The 27,458-nt window shown below is 36.6% G+C and overlaps 1 protein-coding gene across 1 annotated transcript in view; it reads right to left on the bottom strand.

Annotated features, from left to right (window-relative positions):
- Nucleotides 1-27,458, bottom strand: part of CC2D2B (coiled-coil and C2 domain containing 2B) — an 89,441-nt gene that overhangs the window by 54,157 nt on the left and 7,826 nt on the right. Inside the window, exons 4-17 of the mRNA XM_074339306.1 lie at nucleotides 27,278-27,354; nucleotides 26,846-26,911; nucleotides 25,921-26,004; nucleotides 21,929-22,127; nucleotides 21,475-21,611; nucleotides 21,249-21,377; nucleotides 18,230-18,439; nucleotides 13,802-13,899; nucleotides 10,659-10,799; nucleotides 7,691-7,796; nucleotides 7,382-7,500; nucleotides 4,890-5,067; nucleotides 2,185-2,335; nucleotides 1,316-1,463 (exon numbers count right to left, since the gene is read on the bottom strand). Of these exons, the coding sequence (XP_074195407.1) occupies nucleotides 1,316-1,463; nucleotides 2,185-2,335; nucleotides 4,890-5,067; nucleotides 7,382-7,500; nucleotides 7,691-7,796; nucleotides 10,659-10,799; nucleotides 13,802-13,899; nucleotides 18,230-18,439; nucleotides 21,249-21,377; nucleotides 21,475-21,611; nucleotides 21,929-22,127; nucleotides 25,921-26,004; nucleotides 26,846-26,911; nucleotides 27,278-27,354 (1,843 nt within the window). The remainder of the gene's footprint in view (nucleotides 1-1,315; nucleotides 1,464-2,184; nucleotides 2,336-4,889; nucleotides 5,068-7,381; nucleotides 7,501-7,690; nucleotides 7,797-10,658; nucleotides 10,800-13,801; nucleotides 13,900-18,229; nucleotides 18,440-21,248; nucleotides 21,378-21,474; nucleotides 21,612-21,928; nucleotides 22,128-25,920; nucleotides 26,005-26,845; nucleotides 26,912-27,277; nucleotides 27,355-27,458) is intronic.

Here is a 27,458-nt window from a genome sequence, read left to right on the forward strand (position 1 = left end):
TCTCTAATTTCAGTTTTGATTTTTTTAAATTGGGAACTATTGGAGAACAGTGTGTTTCTCCAGGGCCCATCAGCTCCAAGTAGTTGTCTTTCAATCTAGTTGTGGGGGGCACAGCTCACTGGCCCATGTGGGAATCGAACTGACAACCCTGTTGTTCAGAGCTCGTGCTCTAACCAACTGAGCCATCTGGCAGCCCCTTGATTTCATTTTTAATCCAAATTATGTATAGCAATATTATTTTTTTAATTTACTATATTTTTAAAATAAACGTTTTTAGAGCAGTTTTATGTTCACAGCAAAATTGATCAGAAAGTGCAGTTTCCACATGTCCCTTACCCCCACCACCACATCCATAGCCTCCCCCACTATCAACATCCTGCACCATATATTACAGTGCAATAAAAGAGTTACCTTTGTTACAATCCATGAACATATTCTGACACATCATCATCACTCAGTCCAGTTTATGTTAGGGTTCACTCCTGATGTTGTACATTTTATGGGTTTTGACAAATATGTAATGTCATGTATCCACAATTACAACACCATAAAATTTCACTGCCCTAAAAATCCTGTGTGCTCTACCTTTTCATCCCTCTCTCCTCCTAACCCCTGGCAACCATCAATAGTTTTATTGTCTCAACATTTTTCTGCCTTTTCTATAATGTTATATAGCAACGTTTTTTTAAAAATACATGTTTAGATGGGGAGGGGAAAGGCCATCGTTTTGATATCGTCATTCACTAATTTTTAAATGATCTACTTGGCCCTTTATATTTACAGTGTTTCTCAAACAGTATAATATACATATAAGCCAGCATTATCATTTTTATAGAATTTTACTGTACTTATTTCTGGTAATCCTATTTGTGGGTGTGATCTAAAAACTCGTCCCAATTCCTCTAGTAAGTCCTGGGACATAGCATAAAATTTCCAGGATTTTCTTTCCAGCAAATGGATAATGCATAAATGATTATTTTTATATCCAGAATGGCTGGGAGGTATGAAGGCCCCAGAAATAAAATCCCTGGGAGTCTTGGCCTTTGCTTATAAATTAAAGGCTATGGAACCGCCTCTCTCATCCTCCATGAGTCTATAACCCTAAACATTGAAGCAATACAGTCTGTTACATATAAAGATACTTATTGTCTTAGTAATTATAAATAAAATACATATTTTATATATTTATAAAAGATAAATAAACATCCAAATAAACTGCTCCTACTACTGCTAGAGTTTTCCCTTTTATAGACACAGGTTTTGTGTGATGCTTTGCTGAGGACTGGCATGATTTTCAACCATAAAAGTTTATTACCTGCAATAAGCAGATCTTAACGACTGTGACACAACTGTCAGAGGAATACCATTTTCATCTAAGGCCCATGATAGAGAATAGCTTAGTTTTCCTGATGTCAAAAGACAAAGTTCTTCAGTCCCATCACCCGCAAGAAGAAAAGGCACATCTGTTTATAAAATTCATGAAAAAATATTTAGTTTTTTACAAAAGTGTGCAGTTTGAACACATTGTAGATTTCCTCCCTGACTTTTACTTATGGAACCCCAGGAACACAAAGGAAGTTCTGTGTTGACCCTAGACTCTAATCTTAGGGCTCTCCCTCATCTCCCATCTGAGATACTGCAAGGCAGACTGCTTCAAACAGAGAAAGATTCTGGGGGAGAAGGAGAAGAATTTCATCGGTCTTCTTACAGACGTACTAACAAACTTAACTGCATGAGGAGTAATACCAATTGAAAAACAAGTGAACACAAACAACCCTTTTCTCCTCTCTCGTTTTCTCTCTTCCTTTCTCTCCTTCCTTTGCTTCCTCCCTTCCCTATTCAGTTAAAAGATGAATCAACACATCCTGGAGCATCTTTAGGCTTCACTAAAGGAGAGGCAGAGGCTGATCAGTCTGTCGACTCAGGAGCAGAGCTCACATTCCAGAGAACACAGTGCTCTTATCTCAGATGACCCAGGAAAAGCACAGATGCTAATTCCAAATTTTAGATTTCCCAAAGATCTGATTCAAGCCAAAGTTCAAAAAAATTTAATATCTGAAAGGGGAACTTAATACATTTTCAACCTAATACTGTAAATATAGAATTATTTACTCACATAAATGACCCAGAGTTATGGAACTCATGAAGGAAATAAGGGGAAAGAAGCATGTTTAACAAACTTACTGCTTCCTACTTCTCCATACTCAGGTATGACCCGCTCATCAGAGCTAAACTCTACATATTCCAAAACAGATTTGTTTTTCAGCTCTGTAATGTTAGGTAAAGGTATATACAGTTTTGCCAGTAAGCGTGTCCTTTTATTTATTTCATAGACCTAAAAATAAAAGAAATGGTTGATAGCTCCTTGAAAATACAAAATTAAAAAGAACTAAAATAAGGACCCTCAAGAACACATTTGTACTCTTTTTTTTTAAATACTAGAAAATAGGTATTTCTCTATAGCATTTCATCCACATGATTATGAGAAAAGTGGAGTCATATGTCCCTAAAAACAAAATGTTTTTTACTTGTCTCGAAGAAGATAAATTGAATAAAAGGATTATAAACACAGTTCTGAGATACAGATACATATAACACAATACCCCAAAACTTACTTTTGTGTAGCACTTTTAAAGTTTTTTTTTAATCTCATTTAAACCTGATAAAAAAATTATAGGAAACGGGTATTACTCCTTCCATTTTATGAGGAAATGGGCTCTCTGTATGAAACTCTATTAGTTTTTATAGTAAGTGATAGAAACCCACGTTGAATTACTCAGGAAAAAAGGAGCTTCATTGGCTCATAGACTCCAAGGACAAGTTAAACAAACTATGGGATTGGGAGGAGGGCAGAAAAGTCCCAGAAGGAGCAAGGGAGGAGCTGAGTAGACAGTTCCATACGTGTCCACCGGGTACTAAACCCAGGTCTTTCGATTCTGTATGCTGTGCTTTTATTACAATTCCATCACTGCCATAACTCAAACCTAAAATTTTTTCAATAGAAAAATCTTATTTTGACCTATACTGTGTTGTTGGTGTTTGGGGGAAGTTATATGTACTCTAAGAAGTTGGAAATCAAGGGAGGAGTGAAATACCCCTTGAAAGAGAAGAAAAAAGTGTGCAAATCAAAAGGATGATTGATTAACCAAGAAGGCAGAGAAAAAGGAAAGTCAAAGAGGCAACTATTTTTTATGGTGATCTAAATATTGCCCTTGTAAAAGTGAATTTAAGCCAACACACTGGTCTCTTTGACAAAGGCATCCCTAACGCTGAAAGGTTTGTAGGGTTTATAGCTAACGGACTTAAAGAGTATTCAGGCCTGTAAAAGAAATTCCTTATTATAAATCAGTATATTGTCTAACTAAAGAGAGACAATGAACTGATAAATACTTTCAAATGTTGAGTTGGCATTCTGATGTCACATACCAGCCTTGTAAATTTGTTTAAGGTATGTAGCTGCATTCTCAGGGGACTGTCAGACCCAATTTCTGAGACTGCAGGGCGGGAGGTCAGTCAGATCCTTGAAAGCAGTAAATGTAAAGGCTGAGAATCCCACCTAGTGAAGTCTCCCTGGAAACAGCCTTATCCCCTGATGGCAGTTATCAACACTACTGAATGGTGGAGATGGAGTGTCAAGAATGAAAATGGGCTTTATGATGGAGAAATTAGAATATTCAAATATTCAGAAGTAGGAAATTGCAACGCTGTAGGGGAAAAAAACAAGCAGTTCAGTTTGGCCGAAGTGAAGAACTGAGTAAAGAGGAATGGTAAGAAGTAAATTAGAAATGCAGGTTAGAATTTGTTAGGCTAGGGCATATAAATTTATTTTGCAATTTCTGCATTTGTTAATGGTGCAATTTATCCCTACCTAGATTCTAGATTAGTTTATTTCCCAGCCTTTTAGTTTGTTAGGATTATGTGCTAAGTGATGGGATGAGGAAGGATTCAAAATACACATTTATCTACAGGGGGAAGGGGACACATTTTAAACCTCAAGTGGTTGTATTATTATATCACAATTTATTTTAAGTATAATAGCAGGAAAGTATAGGCAGTATATTTTTTTAAATAGGAATTTCAACAGATGTACATTTTAGGATGATACATTTTAGCGCTTGATAGCACAGATGATCAAAATGAAAAACAGCCTCTTATCAGGGACAGAACAAATTATTTCAGCTATTGTAAAATTAACTTTGATTTAGATTTGTAATTATAACCCTCTCCCCATTCCTCAAATTCCACCCACCCTCACAACTACAAATCTTATTCTCTCATAACTTTTCTTTCAGGTCTAAATGCAAGTTTAACCCCCATATTAGCCATCAAGACTTCTTGTCTAGACTCCTTTACTGTGTCTAATTTTTCTCCATTGTCCTATTTTCTTTAGCGCAGGAGTTCTCGTGGTGGGGTCTCTGGACAGGGATCAGGAGTCTGTTATATGTTCTTTCATCGGATTTGTAAAATAGATCCCAAATTCAGAAAAAGAAGAACAAATACAGCAAGAGACTGCAATCGCCAAGTCAGGGCTGGGGCAATTTGGAGAAATCATTCAATACTTACAATAGTTGAACTACTCAGTATAGCGTAAATAACCCTCTCCCACCTCTCTAGCAAATGAATAGTAACACTGTACATCCAGGGTTGCCGGGAATTATAGCAGGAGAGAAGTATTTAGACCAACCACAAATCAAATAATTTTGTACTTATAGCATAAAAGACTATTGGTGAATTACAAATATACATATTATTTACAAATATCCACCTATATAGATCAATTATTCCTTAATGTAAAAGAAGTAACTTACCACATATAACAATGGCTAACAAGAAATTTAAAATTATGTATGGCATAAAATAAGATATAAAAGTAAATGACAATGACATACCTCCAAGCAAATTGTTTCAGGCCAATATATTAACTGAATATTGAAAATTTGCTGAAACATGACTTTAAAATCAAACTGTAGAGGCGATACTGAAGTGCAAGAAACCTGTTTATCGTTGTATAATATTTTAACAAAATATTTAAGCTTCTGAATTTTGGTTCTCCTCTTTTGTTCGTGCCTAAAAATTAAATAAACCCTTAAAGGACCTTTGAAAAGCAAAATGGATATAAAATGTTCATTTCAAAATGCACCTTAGCATGTTAAAATATGACCGTTTGAGAGGACCTATGGTATTTTTAAGACCAACAACACTTGCCAATATGTGTAAAAACCTCTCCTACCCAGTCAAATGTTTTCAAAGAGAGATATTTACTCAAAAAATAGAGAAAGAACTAAAATCAACGTTCTGTAAATCAATCAACTACTTATTTTATTAAAGTATAGCTTAAAGAGATTACAGCACTTACCCATCATAAGATGTCTTATAAAGGAGAAAACTGAGGGACTTAAAGGGTAGGGGAGCTTGAATAAAAAATTTAAAAATGTTTTCTAACTTTTAAAAGACACACACACACACACACACACACACACACACACACACCAATAACATCAAGGAGGTGGCTCTAAGTCAGTAGGTTCGCTGTGTCTTATTAAAGGTCTTTGTAAGTCCCTTTAAGCTTTAGGTTGTTTACTGTTTTTCTCCAAGACATTCATTCTCTGAACCCAAAGATTAGAGAGGCAAGCTAGAGAGGTTAGTTTCCTGGGGCTTCTATGAAAACACTTGTTGGGGGAATAAATGACCCCTTGAGTGATATGAAACTCCTAGAGAGTCATTCATTCATTCCCTCAATCAACATTTATTGAATATCATTTTAGCTACAAAGGAACTGATCTAATGATGTTTAAGACTTGATCCACTTTTTCAGAAGGGAGAAGACTGGTTGGTAGATAAGCCCTGGTTGAAATATAAAATCCACTCTGTTCTCCACACTGATCGTCCTATGGGTCCAGAATCTCCCTGCCCCCATATGAGGCCATCTTCTCTGTAACCTTCTCAGAAGGTTCAGGTACAAAAGATTACTTATTCTTCCTATCTCCCTTTTGGCCTCTTCTCACCATCTTCCCAATTACCTTTAGAGAAATATCTTACAAATAAAGTTTGCCCTTCATGTTGCCCTGTAAAAGTTGTTTTAGTAATGAGCTCATGAACCAATGATGAAAATTCATTAATTTCAGAATTACATTTATCTTCAGGAAATGTTGTTGTTTTTTTCCTTCACCTATAAACTATTTTTAATTATTATTTAAGCTCTGTGCTCCCTTCATCTCTATCTTTGACATCAGTTCTATATTATTCTTTTCTAGAGAGTTAACTATCCAATTGGACATTTTAAACGGATAATGACAGCAATGTCACATGATAGCAATAGCTTTGAACAGATATAAAGCATCATATTTCCTTTTGCCTGGACTTCCACTAAGTTTCAGCCTAGGCTTTCCAGCACAAATATCTTCCTCCTTCTCTTTTCCTCTTTACTTCCAACTTCCATTTTATGGCTCTTGTTCTCTTATCCTCATTTAGATGGTCCTTTTGTATGCGTGTCTTACATAATAAATTATCTCAGGCCCTTTTTGGAAGTAGATGTAGGACAAATAAAGAATTCCTTCACTGCTGCACTTCTCTGGTCAGACAGAGGGTAGTGATAATTGTGCCTTTGTGTCTGCTATTTTTATGTTCATTTTCATCCATTCATTCATTTGATGTATGTGAATGCTTACTGGACACCCACTGTCTTCCTACACGGTACTAAATGATGCACATTCACAATACTTAAAGATGAATTGGTACAAAGTGTCCCACGGGACACAGATGTTGAGAAGTTAGAGTTCAGTGCTCTAAGTTGACATATCCTCATTAAGGGGGTGAGATAGATCCATCAGCCTAAAGATAGGAGAAATGGGGATCTGTATGATATCTGTTTTTCTATAAAATGTCCTAGGAATAGGGAGAAAACATTATAGCTCAAGGAAGAAGTAACAAGTGGGAAGGAAAGAAGTTTGTGTCTAAGTAGAAAATTGCTAGGAGGGACCTCCCAATACAGAATACAGTGTTTTATGAAAGCAAGGGGATCTGTTAGCAAGCAAGGGTGTATAACCTTGTTTACAGTGGCTTCATAGCCCATCTATCTACACATGAACAAAAATTACTACCATAGCAAAACAAAAAACAATCATCAAATCAAACTGGTTATGTCCCACTTCAGTGATATGACCATGGTAACTTAACCTTCCATAAGCACAAATTTCTCCATCTTTAAGATGAGCATAATACCATAGACCTATGGTAGCGAATAAATGTTCAAATGTATGAAAAAAAAAAGACTTAACAAAGTGCCTGGCATATGGAACTCACTCAAGAATTCTAATATTATTAAGAACAATACAATTAATAGACAATATATAAGGAAGAAATATCCTATAGAAACACTTACAGTGAACACTTGGATAAGTTTGTTAATTCTGCAGCGAAAGAAAGTTGTGGCATCAAAGTGATTGGCTTTATTCTTTCAATATCTGTTTCTTCAAGTTCTGAAGCTAAATATGGGAGGCTCTAGAAACCAAAAAACAAATATGTAATTTACAGTAAATTCATTGCTTAGTACAATTATTCTTAAAATTAAACTTTCATTTCTTATTATTTGTAATTTTGTTAGGTAATTGTTACAAATACCAAGATTTCATATCTTACGTAACAAATATTATAACTAGTTGAATTGAATATTGTTTTGCAATATAAATACCTCCTGTTTTTCCCCATTCTTATATGCTTTTCCTTCAGTTTTCTTCTCAGTCTCACACATTTCTGACAGCTGTTGTTTTTGTTCATCAAATTTATTCATTTTAATCCTAATTAATAATAAATAGAATTATTTAAAGCAGAAATAATGGAAGTATTGGAAAGCTATAATTGTGATGGGTTGCACAACTCTGTGAATATACTAAAAACCATTGAACTGTACACTTAAATGGGTGAACTATATGGCATGCGAACTATCTCTCATTAAAGCTGGTTTAAAAATATATGATTTTTGCCTTCTGAAATAAAATATAGTGAACCTAGTATGGATATTACCTGTACAGGCTTGAGGCCAGACTACCTGTATTGAAAACCCAGACTCATTATTGACATTATGGAGTTTGGGCCAGTTACTTTTCTCATCTGAAAACTGTGTTGATATGAGGACAATATGCATTAATTGATGTAAAGTGCTCAGTCTGGAGCTTGAAGTACAACAAACACTCAATAAGTATTATTGTTTTCCTCTGATTCAGGGTAATCAATATGAACATCAATTAACTTATTGTTCTTTAATACAATGGCTCTCACACTTAATCACATTTAAATCACTAGGGAGTCTTTTTAAAACTGATGACATGAAGACCATACCTGATACCAACTGAATCAGAATAGTGGTTTTTAAAGCTCCCCCAGGTTATTTCAGTGTATAGTAAGTTAAGGGAATGGGTGCTTTAATACCCAGAGTCCCTTTTTGGGGAGATTACTGAGACAGCGATCTTGGGTTCATAGCTTCCTCCTTCCCATTCAGTAGCTCTGGGAAATGCTGAAGGTCCCAACATTACTAAATATTGTGGATTTTCCTGCTTGTATAGCTTGCTCTGTCTTTTAAAAAGTCCCTTTGACAGTTATCTGGATCCTGTTCAGGTCGGTGCCTAACGAAGAACAGAAATGAAGAAAATATAGAGGACTCTGGGTTTTCTTTGCTATTTATCACCGTGGTTTGTATTCAGTAGCCAAAAAACAATAAATCTGTAGCTAATTGCCCGGCCAGTTTCTCTAAGTTTAATGCAGTGTTGGTAACATTTCACAAGGAGAGTTTATTGCCTGAATGAGAAGAAAGGGCTATATCGTCAACTTCTTGCTATCTCATTTTGCCACCATCACCTCATAAATCTTGCTCTAGCTGAGATCAATAACCCACATGTGAGGAAATCCAATGAACATTTTTAGTCCTGGATTTAACTGATATTTCAGAAGCATTACACACTACTAACCACTCCCTCCATCTTAAAATACTCCCTTTTCTGTGCCTCTGTGGCAAAACACTCTAACTGGTGCTTCTCTGTTCCTCCTCTGGTTTCTCCTCCTGTGCCACGCCAAAGTGGTTTCTCAAGATTCAATCTTCATCTCATTCTCTTCTCTATCCCTAAGCAGTTTCACGCACAAATAGGGCCTTACTCACTATTACTATGACACAGACCTCCACATTTTTCTTTCTAGCACAAACCATTCATCCAGCTGCCAACTTAATTGTTTTATTTAGGGATATCTCAAAGCCTTATCAAATTCAAAACCAAATATATGAAGAAAAGACAACTTGAGCTTAGTGTCTAGGTCCCAGACCTTTCCTATAGGCCTGGTTTCAAGCTTATTCAGTTAGGCTTCCAAGAACCATGCTCATTGTGAGATCACAAGTGGTAAACTCAGCCAGCAAAGAGAGTTCCCAGGAGGATCTTCAAACATATGGCTTTTTTCAGTTGATCAGAATATTTTAACTTCCCAAGCTAAACGCCCCAATATAGGGTAGTTGGGGTTAGCCCTGCTGGGGCCAACCTAATTGTTAACACTGTGGGATTTGGTTCAGGAGTCTCTCTGCAGAGACAAACCCAAACCCAAACCCAAACCCAAGGCCACTGGGTAAGCTGAATGTTGAATATCAGGACGAATAAATTCACAGGGCCGCACATGGGATTGGAGTTAGACTGAGAATAAGAGTAGGTGGTGAGCAGGCAATATTAGTTGAGGGGTGCTGCTATGAAGAAGCTTATGGCATCTGTGGCTCTCCTTTTCTGCTCAGGGATTCAGAATGCATGGGTGTACCAGATTGGTTTAGAGGATCAGAGGCAAGTCAGCAAATTTACATGAATTTAGGAGTCTAAGATAAACAAAGTTTCATGCTGGGTTAGGTTCATAATGCGCCCAAAGCACTTTCTACCCTTTTTTTTTTTCAGAACGTGCCAACAGCACTTTCATTAAAAACCACTGAAACACACAAAAAATCAACAAAGTAAACATCTTTCTTAATTACCTGAAATTACACGAATCTTTTATAGTTCTGAAAAAAAACTCAGAACAATGGGTAGTGAAGAGGGAATCAGCTATTTCACTATGAGTTCACAAACCATTTCAATAACAAGTTTTTAATTTTAACTCTCTTCTCTACTAGACATGTATTTATGATTTATGTTTCACCTAGGAGTATAACTGCTGGGTCTGTTTAACTTTATAAGAAAATGCCAAACAAACTATTTTCAGTCACTGTACAATTTTGCATTCCCACCAGCAATCAATGATGGGAGTTCCTGTTGCTCAGCATTTTTGCCAGCATTTGTTAGTCTTTTTCTTTTTTTGTTTTGTTTTGGATTTTAGCCATTCTCATAGGTGTGCAGTATATCCCATCGTGGTTTTAATTTACATTTCTCTGTTGACATGAAATAGTGTTGAGCATCTTTTCATGTGTTCATTTGCCAGCTATGTACCTTTAGTGAAGTGTCTGTTCAAATCTTTTGCCCATTTTCTAATTGAGTTGTCTTATTAAGTTGTAAGAACTGTTTATATATACAAATCCTTTGTTGACTACATCAAGTAGTTGTCTAGCTTCTTGATTTTCTCCCAGTTACTATGAATTCCCAGTCACTCATGGGCAGTTCCTCAGGACAGCTACAAGAACCAAAAGAGCAGCCACTCACCTCTGAAACTGTAACTTTATTGGGGTGCTTGTAAACCCTTGCTGTTGTCTAAGGGATTTTATCTGTTTCCAAGTCTGTAATATACTGTGTAGTAGGGAGGAGTCCTTTTCCCTTTCTAAGTCATAGAGCTGTTTTGTATTACTACAACAATAATTGTAGATAAAAAATATATTGGTAGATTAGAAATAGTTAAATCATTGAAAATGGCCTGAAAGAATGTATTACACTAATTCTTCTGGGCCCCCCCCACCCCATGATACTGTTTTCATTTTACCCACATCTTGATATAGAGATTGAAATTCCATTAATGATTCATTCCTTTATTACTTAAAGATTTTTCACTATGCAAAACTGCTCTGCTCAAATCCATATATTTGTAGATTTTCTGGACATACTGCAGTATATTTATTATACATTTTCAGATTAACAATTAGAACCATTTCTTCAAATTTAGAGATACTTTTCCTGATGGGGCAATGATCCCATTATTTGAATACTCAAGTAACATATTGTTTTAAAAGATTATTAAGTTTCTTTGTCATCCCCTTTATAGTCCTCCCTTTCATGAAGTTTAACGCCTGTCTCTACAGTGATCTCCTATTATACTTTACAACTAAGATGAACTTGGCTTTATCTTCTACATTCAGCACTCCGTAAAGCCATCTGAATGACAGCTCAAGGTTACTAGTGTTTAACAAATATCCTCAGTGTAAAAGTCAGCTTTATGCTAATTTTTAGGATTTCTCTTTTCACCTTCTTTTGGGTTTTTGCAGATTTCTTATATTTTTTGCCATTTCAGCGATATATTGATAAAAATATTTGTATTTTTATCAGACATTTTTAGTTGTTTTCATTAGAAGGGTCATTCAGGAAATGTAGTCTACCATACTGCTAGAAACACAGGCCTGTTATTGGGTGCTTAGTACATGCCAGGCCTGTGCTGGTGAAGGGATGGGGAGTTCAAAGATAAAAGACATGCTCTCTGGGTTAAAGTTTATAGATATGTAAATTAATCAATGCTATAAAATGTTAAAGGTGTTACAACAGAAGTCTACACAAGCTAGAGTGTGAGCATAAATAAGAGAATGGTAGGCAATAGTAGGGAAAGACTTCCTAGAGTATGTGATACTCAATTCAAATCAATAAACACATAATACGAAGTTATCTATTATGTGGCAAGAAATATTTCAGTTGCTGGTAACTAATATCCCAGCAGGAAAAAAGAACAAATAATTACAAATGTGATCAGAATTGTGAAAGGGGAAACGTGTTAAGTGCTATGTGAGTATAAAAGAAAGAGAATTTCATTTAATCTAATGGGCAAAGTAAGAGCCTCCTTGAGAAAGTAAGATGAAATTGAATAAAAAGTGTATGTTGACTAAGTGTCAGGCAGAAAATGATGAAAGAAACTTTTCGAAACAAGAGGCATTAAAACCAAGATATATAAGGGTAGATGTTAGAGAGCATAGCCCATTTAGGGCCCTGGACTATAAAGCTCCAAGGCAGAGAACCCCTAACAGTAGGCTGGAGAGGTCCGCAGGAGTCAGATTATGCAGGGCTGTACAGGTCATACTAAAGATATTGACTTTTTATCTTAAAAGTAGTAGAAAGCCACTAACGTGGTTTTATTTATTTAGAAAAATCTATTTGAATAGTCAGGCTATGAGAGAAGCACCTGAAATAAGGCAGAATCACCGGGAATGGTTACTGGTTGAATATGAGGGATGAGAGGAGAAGCAAGGAGAGGGGTCACAAATGACTTGCAAGATTTCTTTCCTGGGTACCAGCTGATTGTGGATACTAGGCATCTGGTATATAGTCACTAAAGGCTGAATACATATGTACCACTCTTAGTTAATGGTATTTCATACACATGACTTTTCTAACAAAAACATTGTTTTTCAAATGTTCAAAATCTCCTCTTTGAAGCATTTCAACACAACTCTGAAATTTTTTCTGAATGGATATCTATTACATTGCTTTTTTTCTGTTTTAATAAAAGCAATGATCTCTTCAGTGACCCTCCCATACACACACACACACACACACACACACACACACAGTAGTAGACCCCTATCCAAACATTGTCTCTAGACTAACTTAATAATATATCTTGTACATATGTATATGCAGACTAATTCTCAAATATATACTAACGCTTGAGATTAAAATAATACAAGTCAATTGAAAAGTATTAGTAAACTCAATAGTTTTTAATCAACATGTGTTTTTTTTAATCAATAGATCCCATGTAACGCTGACTTTTCTTTTTCCTGTATTAAAGTTTACTTGTTCTGTGTTCATTATGCCAACATCTGTTCTTTGCCTTCAACTTTATTTAACTTTATAATTTATTGTTTTGTAAATACTGATAGCTTCTATTCATTCATTCATTCATTCACTCACTCATTCATTCAATATTTATTGAACACTCACTATATGCCAGGCCCTGTGCAAGGTATATGTCAACCTTCTCAAGTAATATTTTTTTGTGTTCTTTAACTATCAAATTACTTTCATATATAGACAATTGTTACATCTTTGTGCATTGTGGAATTTTCTACTCAGTAAGTACCTCCCAATGAGCTTTTCTTCTATTGGAGATTCCTTGACACATAATTGTGTCTTGTCTTGAAATCATTTTTCTAGTTGTTTCATACTATTCTAACTTCTCTTCCCAACTAGTCCATAAGCCAATAGTTCCCAACCTGTACACTATGTTTTTTACAGGGGTCCTTAAATCTATATGCTCTCTAAACATTGTCTTTAGACTGAATTAATAATACATCTTGCACATGTGTTTATGTAGATTAATTCTTAAATATATACAAACGCTTGAGATTAATATAATACAAGTCAATTGAAAAGTATTGGTAAACTCAGAGTTTTTAATCAACATGTGTTTTTTTTTTAATCAATGGATATTAAAACTATAACTACTTTAATGTGACATTTCTGTGAAATATTTTTACACACACACAAAAATGGATCTTAAGGGAAGGTAGGAACCATTTCTGTAAATGCCTAAAGAGTAGGAATCTTGTCTTTTTCTTATTTTATATTTTCTATAGCAAGTATAGTACTCTGTCTAAAGAAGTTGCTTAGTAAATGCTTGATGGGCACATGAATGGCTCAAAGCCTACCTTATCTGCCAATAATAATCTTGTAAAGATTTTCTGGTCAGCTGGCTTATTTCCAAATTATCATTTGCCAACTTGGTAGCACGTGTCAGTGCTTTAAGCTACAACAAAGAAAAGAGATTTTTTTTTGTACATTTCTTTCATCTGTTACCATTATTCTAATTCACCTGTAGAAGCACAAGTGTATAGCTTTTTGTGTATTACTGTCTTGTCTTCCAAAATATGTTTCTTATACGCACCTTGGGGCAGAACTGAGAAGAGCCTCAATAAGATATAAACAATAAGAACCTCTATCTAAGATATAAACATTATACCTTAAACCTTCTTAGATAATCAGTTCATCAGCTAATATAGAGATACGCCAATAAATCATGATGGCATATTGAGCACAGGAATCTACCTTCTTCCACCTAAAATCCCATGGTTACACAAAAGATATGTTTGTTTTTATCCACTTCCATCATCACATCCGTATCTATGTAAGTATATTTGTAATTATACCTATATTTCTCAATAAAAAAAGCATAGTAGAAAAAAAGACAATCAATAGAACAAAATATACTGAGGAAAGTATAAAACAGAGAAATATCCACAGAGAATACCCACAAAGAAATAAAACTGGAGGAAACTATACTCTACAACATGTGCAGAGAAATCTGTTATAGTTAGGGGCAGTTTGTAGAAACTCCAAGACTAGAGTCAATTGATAAAAACTTTTACTGGAAGACAAAAGAGAGGACCTCAACAATGGGAAGATATATTCCTGGATGAGGAAACCCAATTTTCATAAAGATAAATTTGTTTCAAAATTAATATATTAATATAATCCAATCACAATAAAAATGGTAATGGATTTTTAAAACAGAGCTTGACAAGCTAATTCTAAGATTCATATGAAAGACCAAATCTTCAAAGTAGTTTTGGATTTCCTTGGATAAATACCCAGAAGTGGGATTACTGGGTCCTTGTCTCTTGTTACAGCCTTTGTTTTAAAGTTTATTTTGTCTGGTATAAGTATTCCTACCCTAGTTTTTTGTTTCTGTTTCCATTTTCATAAAATATCTTTCTCCATCCCTTTACTTTCAGTCTGTATGTGTCTTTCGATCTGAAGTGAGTCTCTTGTAGGCAGCACATGTAAGGGTCATGTTTTCTTATTCAGCCACCTTATCTCTTGATCGGAGCAGTTAATCCATTTAAAGTAATTGCTGATAGATATGTAGTTATTGCCATTTTATTATTCATATTTTTAATCTATTTTTTTTCTCTTCTTAAAGAAGTCCCTCCAACATTTCTTGTAATACTGGTTTGGTGCTGATAAACTCCTTTAGCTTTTTGTCTGGGAAGCTCAACTGTCCTTCAATTCTAAATGATACCTTATTCTTGATTATAAGCCCTTGGTTTTCATCACTTTGAATATTTCTTTGCAATCCCTTCTGGCCTGCAAAGTGTGTGTTGAGAAATCAGCTGAGAGTCTTTTTTTTTTCCCCAATTTTTTTTAAACTGGGGAATATTGGGGAACAGAGTGTTTCTCCAGGGCCCATCAGCTCCAAGTCATTGTCTTTCAATCTAATTGTGGAGGGCGCAGCTCAGCTTCAAGTCCAGTTGTCGTTTTCAATCTTAGCTATAAGGAGCGCAGCCCACCGTCCCATGTGGGAATTGAACCAGCAACCTTGTTGAGAGCTTGTGTTCTAACCAACTGAGCTATCGGGCCGCCCCTCAGCTGATAGTCTTATGGGAGCTCCCTTGTAGGTAACTATTTTTCTCTTGTTGCATTTAAGATTCTTTATCTTTAAGCTTTAGCATTTTAATTATGATGTGTCTTGATGTGGGCCTCTTCGGGTGCATCGTGTTTGGAATTCTCTGTGTTTCCTGGGCTTGTATGTCTATTTCCTTCTCTAGGTTAGGGAATTTTTCCCTGATTAGTTCTTCAAACAAGTTTTCAATTCCTTGCTCTCTCTCTCTCCCCCCGTCCCTACCCAGCACCACAATGATGCGAATATTGGTATGCTTAATGCTGTCCCAGAGGCCCCATAAACCATCCTAATTTTTTTGGATTCTTTTTTCTTTTTGCTGTTCTGATTGTTTTCTGCTACCTTATCCTCTAAATTGCTGATTTGATCCTCTTCTGTTGAGTCCCTCTAAAATATTCATTTCAATTATTGTATTCTTCACTTCTGACTTTTTAAATGCTTTACTTTTTTTTGTTTTCTCCTTCCATTTTCATGCTTCCCACCTCTTTGTTGAAGTTCTCCTTGAGATCATTGTGCATCCTTATTACCAGCATTTTGAACTCTGCATCTGGTAGATTGCTTGTCTCCATTTTGTTTAGTTCTTTTACTGGAGCTTTATTCTGTTCTTTCATTTGGGACATGTTTGTCTCCCCATTTTGGCTGCCCCGTGTTTGTTTCTATGTATTAGGTAGGGCTGCTATGTCTCTCAGTCTTAATAGAGTGGACTTATGTAGTAGGTGTCTTATGGGGCCTAGTAGCACAGCCTCCCTGGTCACCTGAGCTGGGTGCTCCAGATGTGTCATTTGTGTGGATTGTGTGTGCTCTCCTCTTGTTGTTGAGCCTTGGTTACTATTTGCACGTCAGTGGGAGGCATTGACCCTCGGGCTGATAGGTTGTGACTGTAGTCACTGGCTGTGACTACAGTGGAGAAGCTGTTTTGCAGGGGCTGACCCTATACTGCAGGATTCAAATTAGTGGGGCTCTGGTGCCTGCCCAGTCTGCCCATTGGCTGTTTTGCCCATGAAAACAGCTGGGTGGTGCTCCAGCTTGGTCCAAAGCTGGCCACTGAACATGTTGGCCCCGGGGCCTCCTGGGAGGGGCCCTGCTATAGGCCAAGCTCAGCGGCAACCAGTGCCCGACCCAGGGCCACCTGGCATAAACCAAAAAGCAATCCACAAATGGAGGTCATCCATGCTGGGCATGGAGGTGCCTGGGAGAGGCCAAGCCCCCAACCAAGGCTGGTTGCTGCTAGTGCCAGGATTGGGGCAGCTTAGCAAGAGGTACAGGGCATGCTGAGGCCAGATGCTACCTGTTTGGGGTTTGTTAATCTTTGAGAGATTTTAGGACAGTCCACAGCATAAGCCAAAATGGGCTGTTTTTATGGGAAAGGCACTAGAAGTGGCTTGGGTGGGCCGATGAGTTGGGTGGGGCAGGATCTCAGAGAACCACCAGGGCAGGGAAAACAATGTTAACCAGGTTGATAGAGACTCAGATGTGGTGGCTGCCTGCATCTGCACACTGGGAGGGAGGACACAACAAAGGAAGAATGGCTTCTGCCAGCACTTGTATCTGGGAGAAAGCTGCCCATCCAGCCCTTGCCCTGAATACAGACAATTCAGTTCCTCACTGTATGTCCCTGGCACCTTTCGAGCTGCTGCCCCAGAGTTGGAGCTCAGAGCGAGTCGGTTAGGAAGTAAGTCTGTGTTTGGGTCCTTTAGGAGGAATGCCTGAGACTCCAACAGCCCTCTGTCTCACTCAGCCATAATCTCCACTTGTTTTTACAGCCAGAAGTTGTGGGGACTTCTCTTCCTGGCACTAGAACCCTGGGCTGGGGACGTGGTGTGGGGCTGGAACCCTTTGCTCCTCCAGGAGGACATCTGCACCCAAGATATCCCTCCTGATTTTAACTGCCACACACAGGTGTGGATCCAGCCCCTTTTGCATCTCTGACTCTTCTACCAGGCTTGATGTGGCTTCTTCCATATGTCTTAGTTATAGGATCTCAGTTCAGCTAGACTTCAGGTGATTTCCAATGATGTTTGTTCTGTAGTACAGTTGTAATTTTGATGTGGTCATGAGAGGAAGGAAGCATAGCATTTACTCTGTTTCCCTGAAAATATGACCTAGGCGGACAATCAGTTCTAATGCGTCTTTTGGAGCAAAAGTTAATATAAGATCCGGTCTTATTTTACTATATACTGTATAAGATCAGGTCTTATATTGTAGTAAAATAAGACCAGGTCTTATATTAAGTTTTGCTTTAAAAGATGCATTAGAGCTTATTGTCCGGCTAGGTCTTATTTTGGGGAAAACATGGTACCTACTCTGCCATCTTGACTGGTACCTCAAGATCGCTAATGTTTTTATCAAAATATTCTATTACAAGACTTAAAACAGCCATGTGGCTCTTGTAAATAGTAATCATTTCAAATATTCTTTCTGAGTCATAGGATGAAGAATAACGATCACAGTAAATGATTTGTAAGTGCTAAATATCCTGCAGAATATCTTTGAGGCTGCTTCCCTGGCCAAATTCTACAGTTTCTTTTCAGAAAAACTGAAATCAACCATTGTTCTAATTGGTTAAGTATTTAAAGTGCTAAGGAAAAATGTTCTATGATAACTTGCTCTGTACAATGAAGTTTGCTTACTCTTTCAATATTAAATATTCAGCCCAATAATATAATGAAGCCATTCTCACCTTTTCCAAAAGCAGTTGAGATAAATTCTGTTGCTGCCTGTCTTGAAAACACTCATAAAGTTGGAGCAGCCTAGCACATAATACTTGTTCTTCACTGAAGAGAGGATGATGGCTAAATTGCAAACCCACAATGTTGAGATCTAATTGGTACATTTCTCTTTGACCTTCCGTTTTCTTCCCAATAGAACTTTTTAGATCAGATTTCACTGCCTTTTAAAGAAAATATGCACACAAAATTAATTTGATTCTGTTTCTTTTAAAAGTACAAGTAACTTTTCCTTATAAAAGTAACATATTAATTTTAAGAAAGTTAACAGGTATAGAAAGGCAAAAAGCAACTTGGTTCTTCTTCCTTGAAGTTATTATGGCCCTTGATTTCATATATTTATATGACATCATTGTAATTGTCTTGCTAGAAATTATTGTCATCTACCTTACTATTGTGTGCTCATAGAGGTTGGACTATCAAGTTGTAAGCCCCCAGATAATTTCCCATAGGAACAGTATGACAAATGGTGTTTAGAACTGTTGAGTCAATAGTTCAATTACATGATGATATAATAGTCAGCTGTGGGTCAGAGTTAAACCCTTACTAAAACGTTTTTCTGAGGTGAGTATGTTGGTAATCCTTGGAAAATTCCTAGGAGAGGCCTGGACCTTCTAAGCAAATGCTACCTCATAAGGAGTAAATCTTTCTTTATTCCTGAGACTATCTCCATTTGGATACCAGATTGCCCCTAAATTAGTTGAAGTCTGTAGGCTTTAGATTATATGTAAAATGATTCAACTACGTTTTAATACACTACTTTGAATTTAAGCACATATATCTGCATATGCGTGTGATTGGTTTTTAGTGATATAATTTGAGAGGACTAGTAGGTTACTTCGCATGTATAGCCTAATTCACGAATACTTAGCCATTCCCAATAAAAGCCATGGCTGCATCCACCTAAAAAGAAGAGCAGGAGCCCTCTCTCTGGATCAGTCTGGTGTAATAGGAGAGGCTCTCCAGTCTGTGCCATTGTTTTTACACCTGCTGTTACATTGAAACAATTGCTGTCCCACCCCTGACCTGGTGTGGCAGATCCAGTGCTTTTCAAGGACTGTATGTCATCAGTATGATGTCTATATCTCTCCTCTCTACTCTCTCCGAGCTAGGAATCCTCCCCTTTTTCCTCACTGGGTTGAGGGGAGGCAAGAGAACAGCTATAAAGGTTTTTTGTTTTGTTTTATCCTTATCTTGTCTCTATTCTCTACGTAAGGGCCAACTCAGAGGAGAAAACCTGCTCTTAATCCTACCTATAAGATTTAGTTAATTGGTAGGAAATTGGTCAAACTAAACCACCAAGGAAATAAACAACCAAACTGTAAATGAAATTTTGGAAATTAAAGTGGCTAAGTTAGAGATACCTGTCTTGTTAAGCAGATTCAGCACTGGTTGCATAACTGTGTTGCTTACTTTCTTTGGGTTTCTATTGGAGCGACATAAGCCTCTGCCCTTGGTCCTGTCCGACTGACTGTGGTGCTCAGAAGCTAGAGAAAAGTATTTGAGATGGTGGAATATCTAACAGCAGTCAAAGGAATGAGTTTAGAACGGAGAGCTGAAGCTAAAAGTAGAAGTGACCTTAGGCTTCCAATATTTGAAGAGCAGTCACATAAATAAAGTACTTCATGAGTTTCTTATGACCATGAAGGTCAAATGAGTAATAGTGATCCTGGAGACAGATTTTAATTCAACACACAATACAATGAATAATTAGAACTGGCTAATACTGGAATGCATTTTCTTGGGAGGTGGTATGCTCCATGACACTGGTGATTAAGTGAACATCTATAACTAGATAATCATGTTAGAACAAAAGCACAAAGATCTCGGCAACAATGAATCAAAGCTTGATAAAAGCACAAAAATATTCAAGCCGATGACATGTGTAAAATCTCGGCAAATGTATAAGAAGAGTGCTGGAAGGAGTAAAGGGCATAGTCAAACGTCAGGCAAAACTAGTTAGCAAATAACAAGCAAATAAGACCCGGGGGAGTAGAGCTACAGACAACAGGGTATTGAAGTACTTGGCAGAGGCAGCAGCAAAGAGAGGACTTTGATAATCAGGCAGCTATTATCTCTCCTTCACTTCTCTTATTTATTCTGGTGAAAAGCCCCAAATAAGCATTGCCTCCAAAGCTGGGCTGGGCAGAATAAAAAATGTAGAGAAGATAGTAGGGAAAAGCAGGCAGAGGCATTTCTCTGACATAATCTCCAGAATATTACCTGCCTTAACAGACTACAGAATGAATTTTAATATTCAGTTTGGATGCTTGGTAAAGTGATATATACATTTATTCCCAACTGTAAGAGTCCATCAAATACTGAAATTGCGCTTGGATGATGCACTGGAGGGAAAAGCTACTTGTTCAGCCTAGTGGTTTCCAACTTGTGATTCTGGATGTTTACAAAGGTTAATCTGGATGGTGGTTAATATTTCTCCCAAAATTGTATATTTTTCATTTACTTGTTATCATCTCTTTGTTAATTCATTCATTCAAGTACTCACTCATTCAACAAACTTCCATTGTTTCAAGAACCTCTCACCCCAAGAGCAAAGGTCTCTGATAATTATGTTAAAATATTTGTGTTATATCTTGAGATAAATAAAAATAATCCTATGTCCTGCTATCTATAGATAATTATCAACTTTGATATATTTTCCAGTCTTTTTAGCTATATACACATATATGTATGTGTACTTGTCCATGCATTGATAAATTCATTATTTTTATAAAATTAGATCATATATAATTTTTCATTCTGCTTTTATTCACTTCATTTTATTTTGAGAATTTCTCTATAGCATTATATATATTCCTCAAAACATAATTTTAATGGCTATTTAACATTTCATAATAGTTTTACCACTATATTACTAGACTTTGGAAGGTGAATTAACACCATGAAAATATAAGTTATAATTGATATTACAAGAATTCTAACAATAATTACAAATAAGCTGTTGTTGGTTACCTTCCTGTATATGGTCTTTAGTGCTGGATTTAAAGATTCCTTGTCTACATTTAGTCTGAAATTCCATGAATGTCTAACAGGTGAAGGTAATGACTTTATTTCAGCACTTTGTTCAAACCAAAACATTCCCTATCAAAAATATTTATAGAAACATAGTAATTAAAGATTACATCGAAAACAAGTATCACATACTATCAGTGAGAGGTTTGTTAGCTGGTGAACTTGCCTCTTCTAGTTTAAGCAGGCGATTTTCCATTTTGTTGCAGGTCTTTTTATATATTTCTGGCTTTCTCTGAATATAGAATCCTTCATCTTCTAAAAAGCGTGGTATCATATCTTTTGGCAGTTTACGCTGGTTGATCACTTAATAACAAAACCTATATGTTACTTTAAAGTCCAAGATATTAAACTGGTATTGAGCAAACAAGAAGCAAAAGGGAACTATCATGTACCCTACCACTAAGGTATAGCAGAAAGTCTAAACACATATACACACACACATAATGAATGAGTTCTTTTAACGAATTCCCTTAAACTCAGAGAAGCTATGAAGAACAAATATAGAAAACATTATATAATTCTAGATCAGTACTTTTTATCTATCCAGTATTACAGAGAAGCTAATCTCCTTTAATATGATTCATTAATGACTTGAATATTTTATTATAAAATAACTTTACCTGGAGAACTACTTGGCACAAAAATATTTGCCTGTTGTTTTTTAATTTGTTCTTGACCGTCTTCGTATTCAGCAGCTTTTATTTCAAGTAAATCTGGAAAAATTACTTCTTCCATACAATCTTCATCTTGGCCTTCAGCAGAATTTTGTAAATTATCGCCAAGTGAAATATGTTTGGGATAACTATCATCTACTGATCTCTGTTGAATACCAAAAAGAAAAATAAGTATCATGTTGGTCTCCAGTGATTAATATACATATAAATGAAATGTACTGGAACCTGGCTGTGAATTGTCTTCCTGATCCATGCGATCCAGGTCAAGATCAAGTTGAAACAGTGTTATAATGAAATTTCATTGAATGTAAAGGAACTCACTTAAGGCTTGATATTATACAATATGATTTTTCTACAGTCCTTCCTTGCAATTCTCAATGAAAGACAACTGAAATAGAATTATAATTCAAGCCTCTCCTCTCCTCTGGAAAATGATCCGAAATATTGGACTATAATATTTCAATTACTGAGAATTCACAGTGTAGGGCAAAGTCCAGTGACATCGGGTCATATGGTCTTAAAACCTTTTTTTTTTTTTTTCACCATTCAGAAAGCAGTAGTACTTAAAGTGATTGTGGAGCAGCCATGCTGTTCTCTGGATGGTATTTAAGGAAAAAAAAGAAAGAAAAGATTCAACATAAAAGTCTATGGCAGAGTTACTATAGTGAAATTCTAAAATATGCTATATGTAAAAGTTACAAACAATCTGAATATTGAAACAGATATGTTACTAAATATTAAAATGCATATTTTAATATCATGATCAGAAATTTCATGAGTCTCTTCACACACAAAAAAAATCAAGAATTTATTTTGGATGACTTTATTGTCTAATTTGAAATCCATCTATATAGAAAGAGAGAAGGAAACAGAGTGTGTGAATCATGCAAATAAAAAATCCCTCAATTCTTAAAAACATATATTTAGGGGTAAATAATTAAATAAAAAGAATTAATCACAGAATTCCTTTGAATAGGGAAATTTACATGACCTTGATCAAAGGTCAAAATTAACATAGTTAAGCATTAGGTACGTTCATATCAAGTCATCATATCATCATACCCTTTCTCCTACAGGTCATGAAATCAAGAAAATATTTTATATCCATAAATCTTTATGGTATCCTTTTCAGAATTCAAACAAGGTATGGCACTGACATCTAGAAGAAAGATCTGGGGGATCTCCACACAGGAGATTTCTTTGAAGACTCCAGTCACAGACAAAAGGGGCTGTTTGTCCCAGCTGGAGCTCCCATGATCAATTTTCCTTTATAGCACCCCTGGTGTGGGCCAAGGCTTTCAACTTGCCTTCAGAGCTAAGGTCTGCCTTGATGGATGAGTATGTCAGGAGGCTCTCATGTCAAACCCAAGCCTTTTTGAATGACCACGTAGATCTCTTCTGAGAACCCTACCCTATTCAATTTGCCTATATTTTTAGCCTAAGGCAAACTGTGATCTCAACCAATATAAGCCCCATCTGACCAACTATTTCTCACTTAATCTAAGGCTAGCTGCTATTCCAGATCACCTTCTTGGTCTTTACTGTGCAGCTGACAGCAGAGCTTGTTGTGTGACAAGGAGCATGTGGTCAGAAGGCATTCACCGTACCCTCCCTGCATAAGTCTGGATGAACACACCTGAGTATGGTGTGGTAAAAAAGAGAGAACCCCCCTTCTCATAGAAACATGCCTTGTTAATTGTGGTGTGATAAGCACAATTGTCTGAAAGTAATCTTGGGCCTCACTCTGCGTTGCTCAGACAACGTATTTGGGACAGGACTCCCCTTTCTCTCAGTAGGGAGGGGCTACAGTCAAACGCCTCCCATAAAACAGTAGCTTTCTCCTCCCTGTGATGAGGACAGTAGTTTCCTATGGGCCCAAAGTCACCACGTGCAAGGCACACGGCTTTTCCAAACAACTCTATAAACAACCTGCATCTACACGGGGACCTTCCTCATACTCAGGGAGCTTTTTTCTCCTACTGACCTGTTTTCTCTCAGCCCTGCCCTCTGAGAACGAAAAGCAGCCATAACCACAGCACTCGACCCTGGTGTAGTGCAGGGTGGACCTTCTCGTTTTCCCAGAAAAGTTCATTTCTTAGTCCCTTATCATGAGACTCTGGGAGGTTGGATGACTTGGCAGAGCATGCACATTTGACAACTCACTTATTCAGTATTCATTCAAATATTCATTGAGTGTCTTACGTGTTCCAGGAAGAAAACAGACATAGATATATGTGCTGGGTGGTGGTGTTATAATAAAAAATCAAGTAAGGGGACAGAGAATGTTGGCTGGGATGGGTGGGTTGGGGGGTGCTATTTTAGATAGGATTGTCAGGCACAGTACCTTTTATAATGTATCATTTGAACACAGACCCAGGGTAGTGAGGGAGAGAGCATGAGGATAGGGGAGTGGCTTTCTAGACAGATAAAAGGTACAAAGTCTCTGAGGCAGGAGCATGCTGTGAGGAACAGGAAGGCCAGTGAGGTTGGGTGGGAGAAGGGAAATGTAGGCCTTGGAGGGTCCTGGGAGGACTTTAGCTTTTATTTTGAGTGAGACAGGAAACCATTAGAAGGGGTTAGCAAAAGAATGGCCTGTGTTAGATTTTAACAGGACCACTCTGACTACTGTGTGGCATAGAAAGTGGAATGTTGGGGCAAGAGTGAAACAGAGGGAGACTATGGCAATGACCCAGATGAGAGGTTATGGTGGCTTAGACTAGGCTTGCACCAGTGGTGGTGGTGAAAAGTGGATCGGATTCTTGAATACTTGAAAGTTGAACCAACAGGATTTGTGGTTAATTGGATATGAGGCATGTGAGTAAAAGAGGATCCAAGGATGACACCAAGGTTTGGCTGAGCAACCAGAAAAAGGGAACTGGCATACTGATTCTATTTATATGAACGTCTGTGTGTGTGCTGGCGTAAGCAAAGAGAAAGGTATGAAAAATGGTAACAGTGGTTTATATTGGGGCAATGGGATTTCACATGATTTTTATTTTCTTCCTCAGGGTTTTCTGCACAATTTTTTAAAATAATGTATACACTTTGTTTAAAGTTTTAAAAGATAAAGCCCTTTTTTTGGGAAAAAACAACAAAGAAGGAATGAAAGGACTTGAGCAGGATGCAAAGAAAGGGGAATGGTAGACAATGGGAAGTAAGTAGGAAGGCAAATGGAGGGTCCAAGAGGAACTCCAAAGGAGGATCTGAGGAATTTGGAAATGATTAAGAGGTGTCCAAAGATAGAACTCTGGGGAATAGGAGGTACTAGAAGAGGGGACCCAAGGAAACTGTGGAGAGATCTGAAGGTCGAGAGGAATTGGAGAATCTAGAGGAACACGAGCAGATAGTGCATCCAGTGAGGGAGACTAACAAACCAGGAGGACATGGGATAAGACTAGTGAGACTGACTGGTACTGGAGGAAAGGCCACCAGGGAACAAGGGGCCGAGGAGTCTGAGAAGAACTGGGAAGAAGTGACAGAAATTGGAAGGCTCTGGGATGGGACCAGGAGGAATGAACAATAGGGACTCCATGGAGAGTAATGAAGATTATGAAGAACAACGTGGGGTACTTGGACAGAAAGAACAAAAGGAAAAGAAAACACGGCTTTGGAGCTGACAGACTATACTGCTCAGCTCTGTCAATGTTTAACTCTCTGTACCTCAGTTTCCTCACCTATAAAAAGAGATGATAATAATGCCTGCCTCACAGGATTACTATAAGGATTGAATGATACAATCCACATTAAAAATTTAGTATGTCATTGGGTATCCAGTAAGCACTCAATAAATGTTAGGAATTATTCTGAACAGATTCTCAATTCAAAGAGAAGAGGAGACTCAAAAATAAAAATTTCATCTCATCCAAGTATTTCATTCTTTGCCTTTAATAAAGAGTTCTTTTTCCAGAGAATGAAGGAAGAAGGGAAACAAATCCAACCTGCTCTGAAGACTGGCCCCAAACTGAGCCTTCTTCACCACTCAGAGTGAAAAATGAAAGGCCTGCATCCAATGAGACGTTAGTCTGTGGGTTAAACAATGGTAAACCAGTATTCAGTGTTGAAATGAATACTTTTTCTGCTTCTTAGTGAAAGAAAAACTTTTCTGTAACATGGTAAATAGTAACGGTTATCTTATTCATGAGCAAGGAGCAGTGAGAGAGACAAAATCAAGTTATATTTAACTTGAGGTCTGGTTCATGAATTTTTTGTTTTTATGGTTCTGGTAACTGCAACAAAAAACAGAACACAGTCCAAACTTCTCCATCTTCCCCAAATATCTCTTCATTTTAGTCAGAGTATTAAGAATATTGCCTTACAGTTTGATCAAAATGTGGGCTCAGGGCAAATTCTTTTTCTCTCTCTCCATTTTCAGAGTGCACTCATGTATGTGTGTGCTCGCACACAAGAACCACCCCATCCTCTCTACAGTCTTTTGTGGAGAGAGAGGTAGTTAAAAGTATTAAGGTGACATATTCTTAGTTATAAAATTGCTGATAAATAAGTTCTCATTTTTTCAATACTATAAAACCTGAATCTTTTCAATGTAAAGCACTTATGACTTCTTTCTCACACATATATTAAAAGGAACTGTTTTTAGGGAGGTTTGAGAGTGGACTTAATTCTCTAAAAAAAAGTAAAATTCATAGTCATCAGGAGTCAAAAATTAAAAAATATATATAAACTATGAAGCTTATCTTACATCCTATTTGTATCAAGCTGTCTACAATTGGATTATAGACTTGACTGCGTAATTTTATAAATTTACTAAAAATCATTGTATCATATACTTCAAATGGGTGAATTTTTGCTATATAAAGTATACCACAATAAAGCTGTTTTTAACAGTAAAAAAAAGTTATTCACCTTAGACCATTGATATATCCTATTATCAGTGAGCAGATGAGTTGAAGACTTTTCACTTTGATTAATCTGAAATACAGCATAAAATAAATGGTATAGAAAAATCTCACCTTCACAGATATAGATATAATTGTGCTCAAAAGTTTTTTTGTTCAAACTGGATAAAAACCAAGACTGATCAATGTTTTCCTTTTAAAAAGTGTACATATATTTTCCCCTGAGATGGCATATATAGTTACCATGACCAAATCACTTAATTTTGCTTGGCTTTAGGTTTGGGGGAAAAGAACTTGAGGTTTTAGATTTAAGGAGCTATATTAAGACTGAATTTTGGCTTTTTTTTTTTTTTTTTTTGGTAACAATGAAAAATTAATTTGATACATGTTGCATTTAAACAGTAAATTTGAAAACAGGAAAGAAAAAAGTAAGCATTACCTTAGCATTTTTTAGCTTTTCTCTTACTTTGCCTTTCAACGTTTTTAGTCTGTTTTGATTTTCTTCTGCATTTAAGTCTGTCATAAAGCCAACATAATATAGAGTTCGTGACACTATAGTTAAACAGCAATAGCAGCAAAAGTACTTATTAAATACTTAAATTCATGCATTTTTAAGAATC

The sequence above is a fragment of the Rhinolophus sinicus genome, linkage group LG07, assembly GCF_036562045.2.
Source record: "Rhinolophus sinicus isolate RSC01 linkage group LG07, ASM3656204v1, whole genome shotgun sequence".
In the NCBI taxonomy this organism is placed as follows: Eukaryota; Metazoa; Chordata; class Mammalia; order Chiroptera; family Rhinolophidae; genus Rhinolophus; species Rhinolophus sinicus.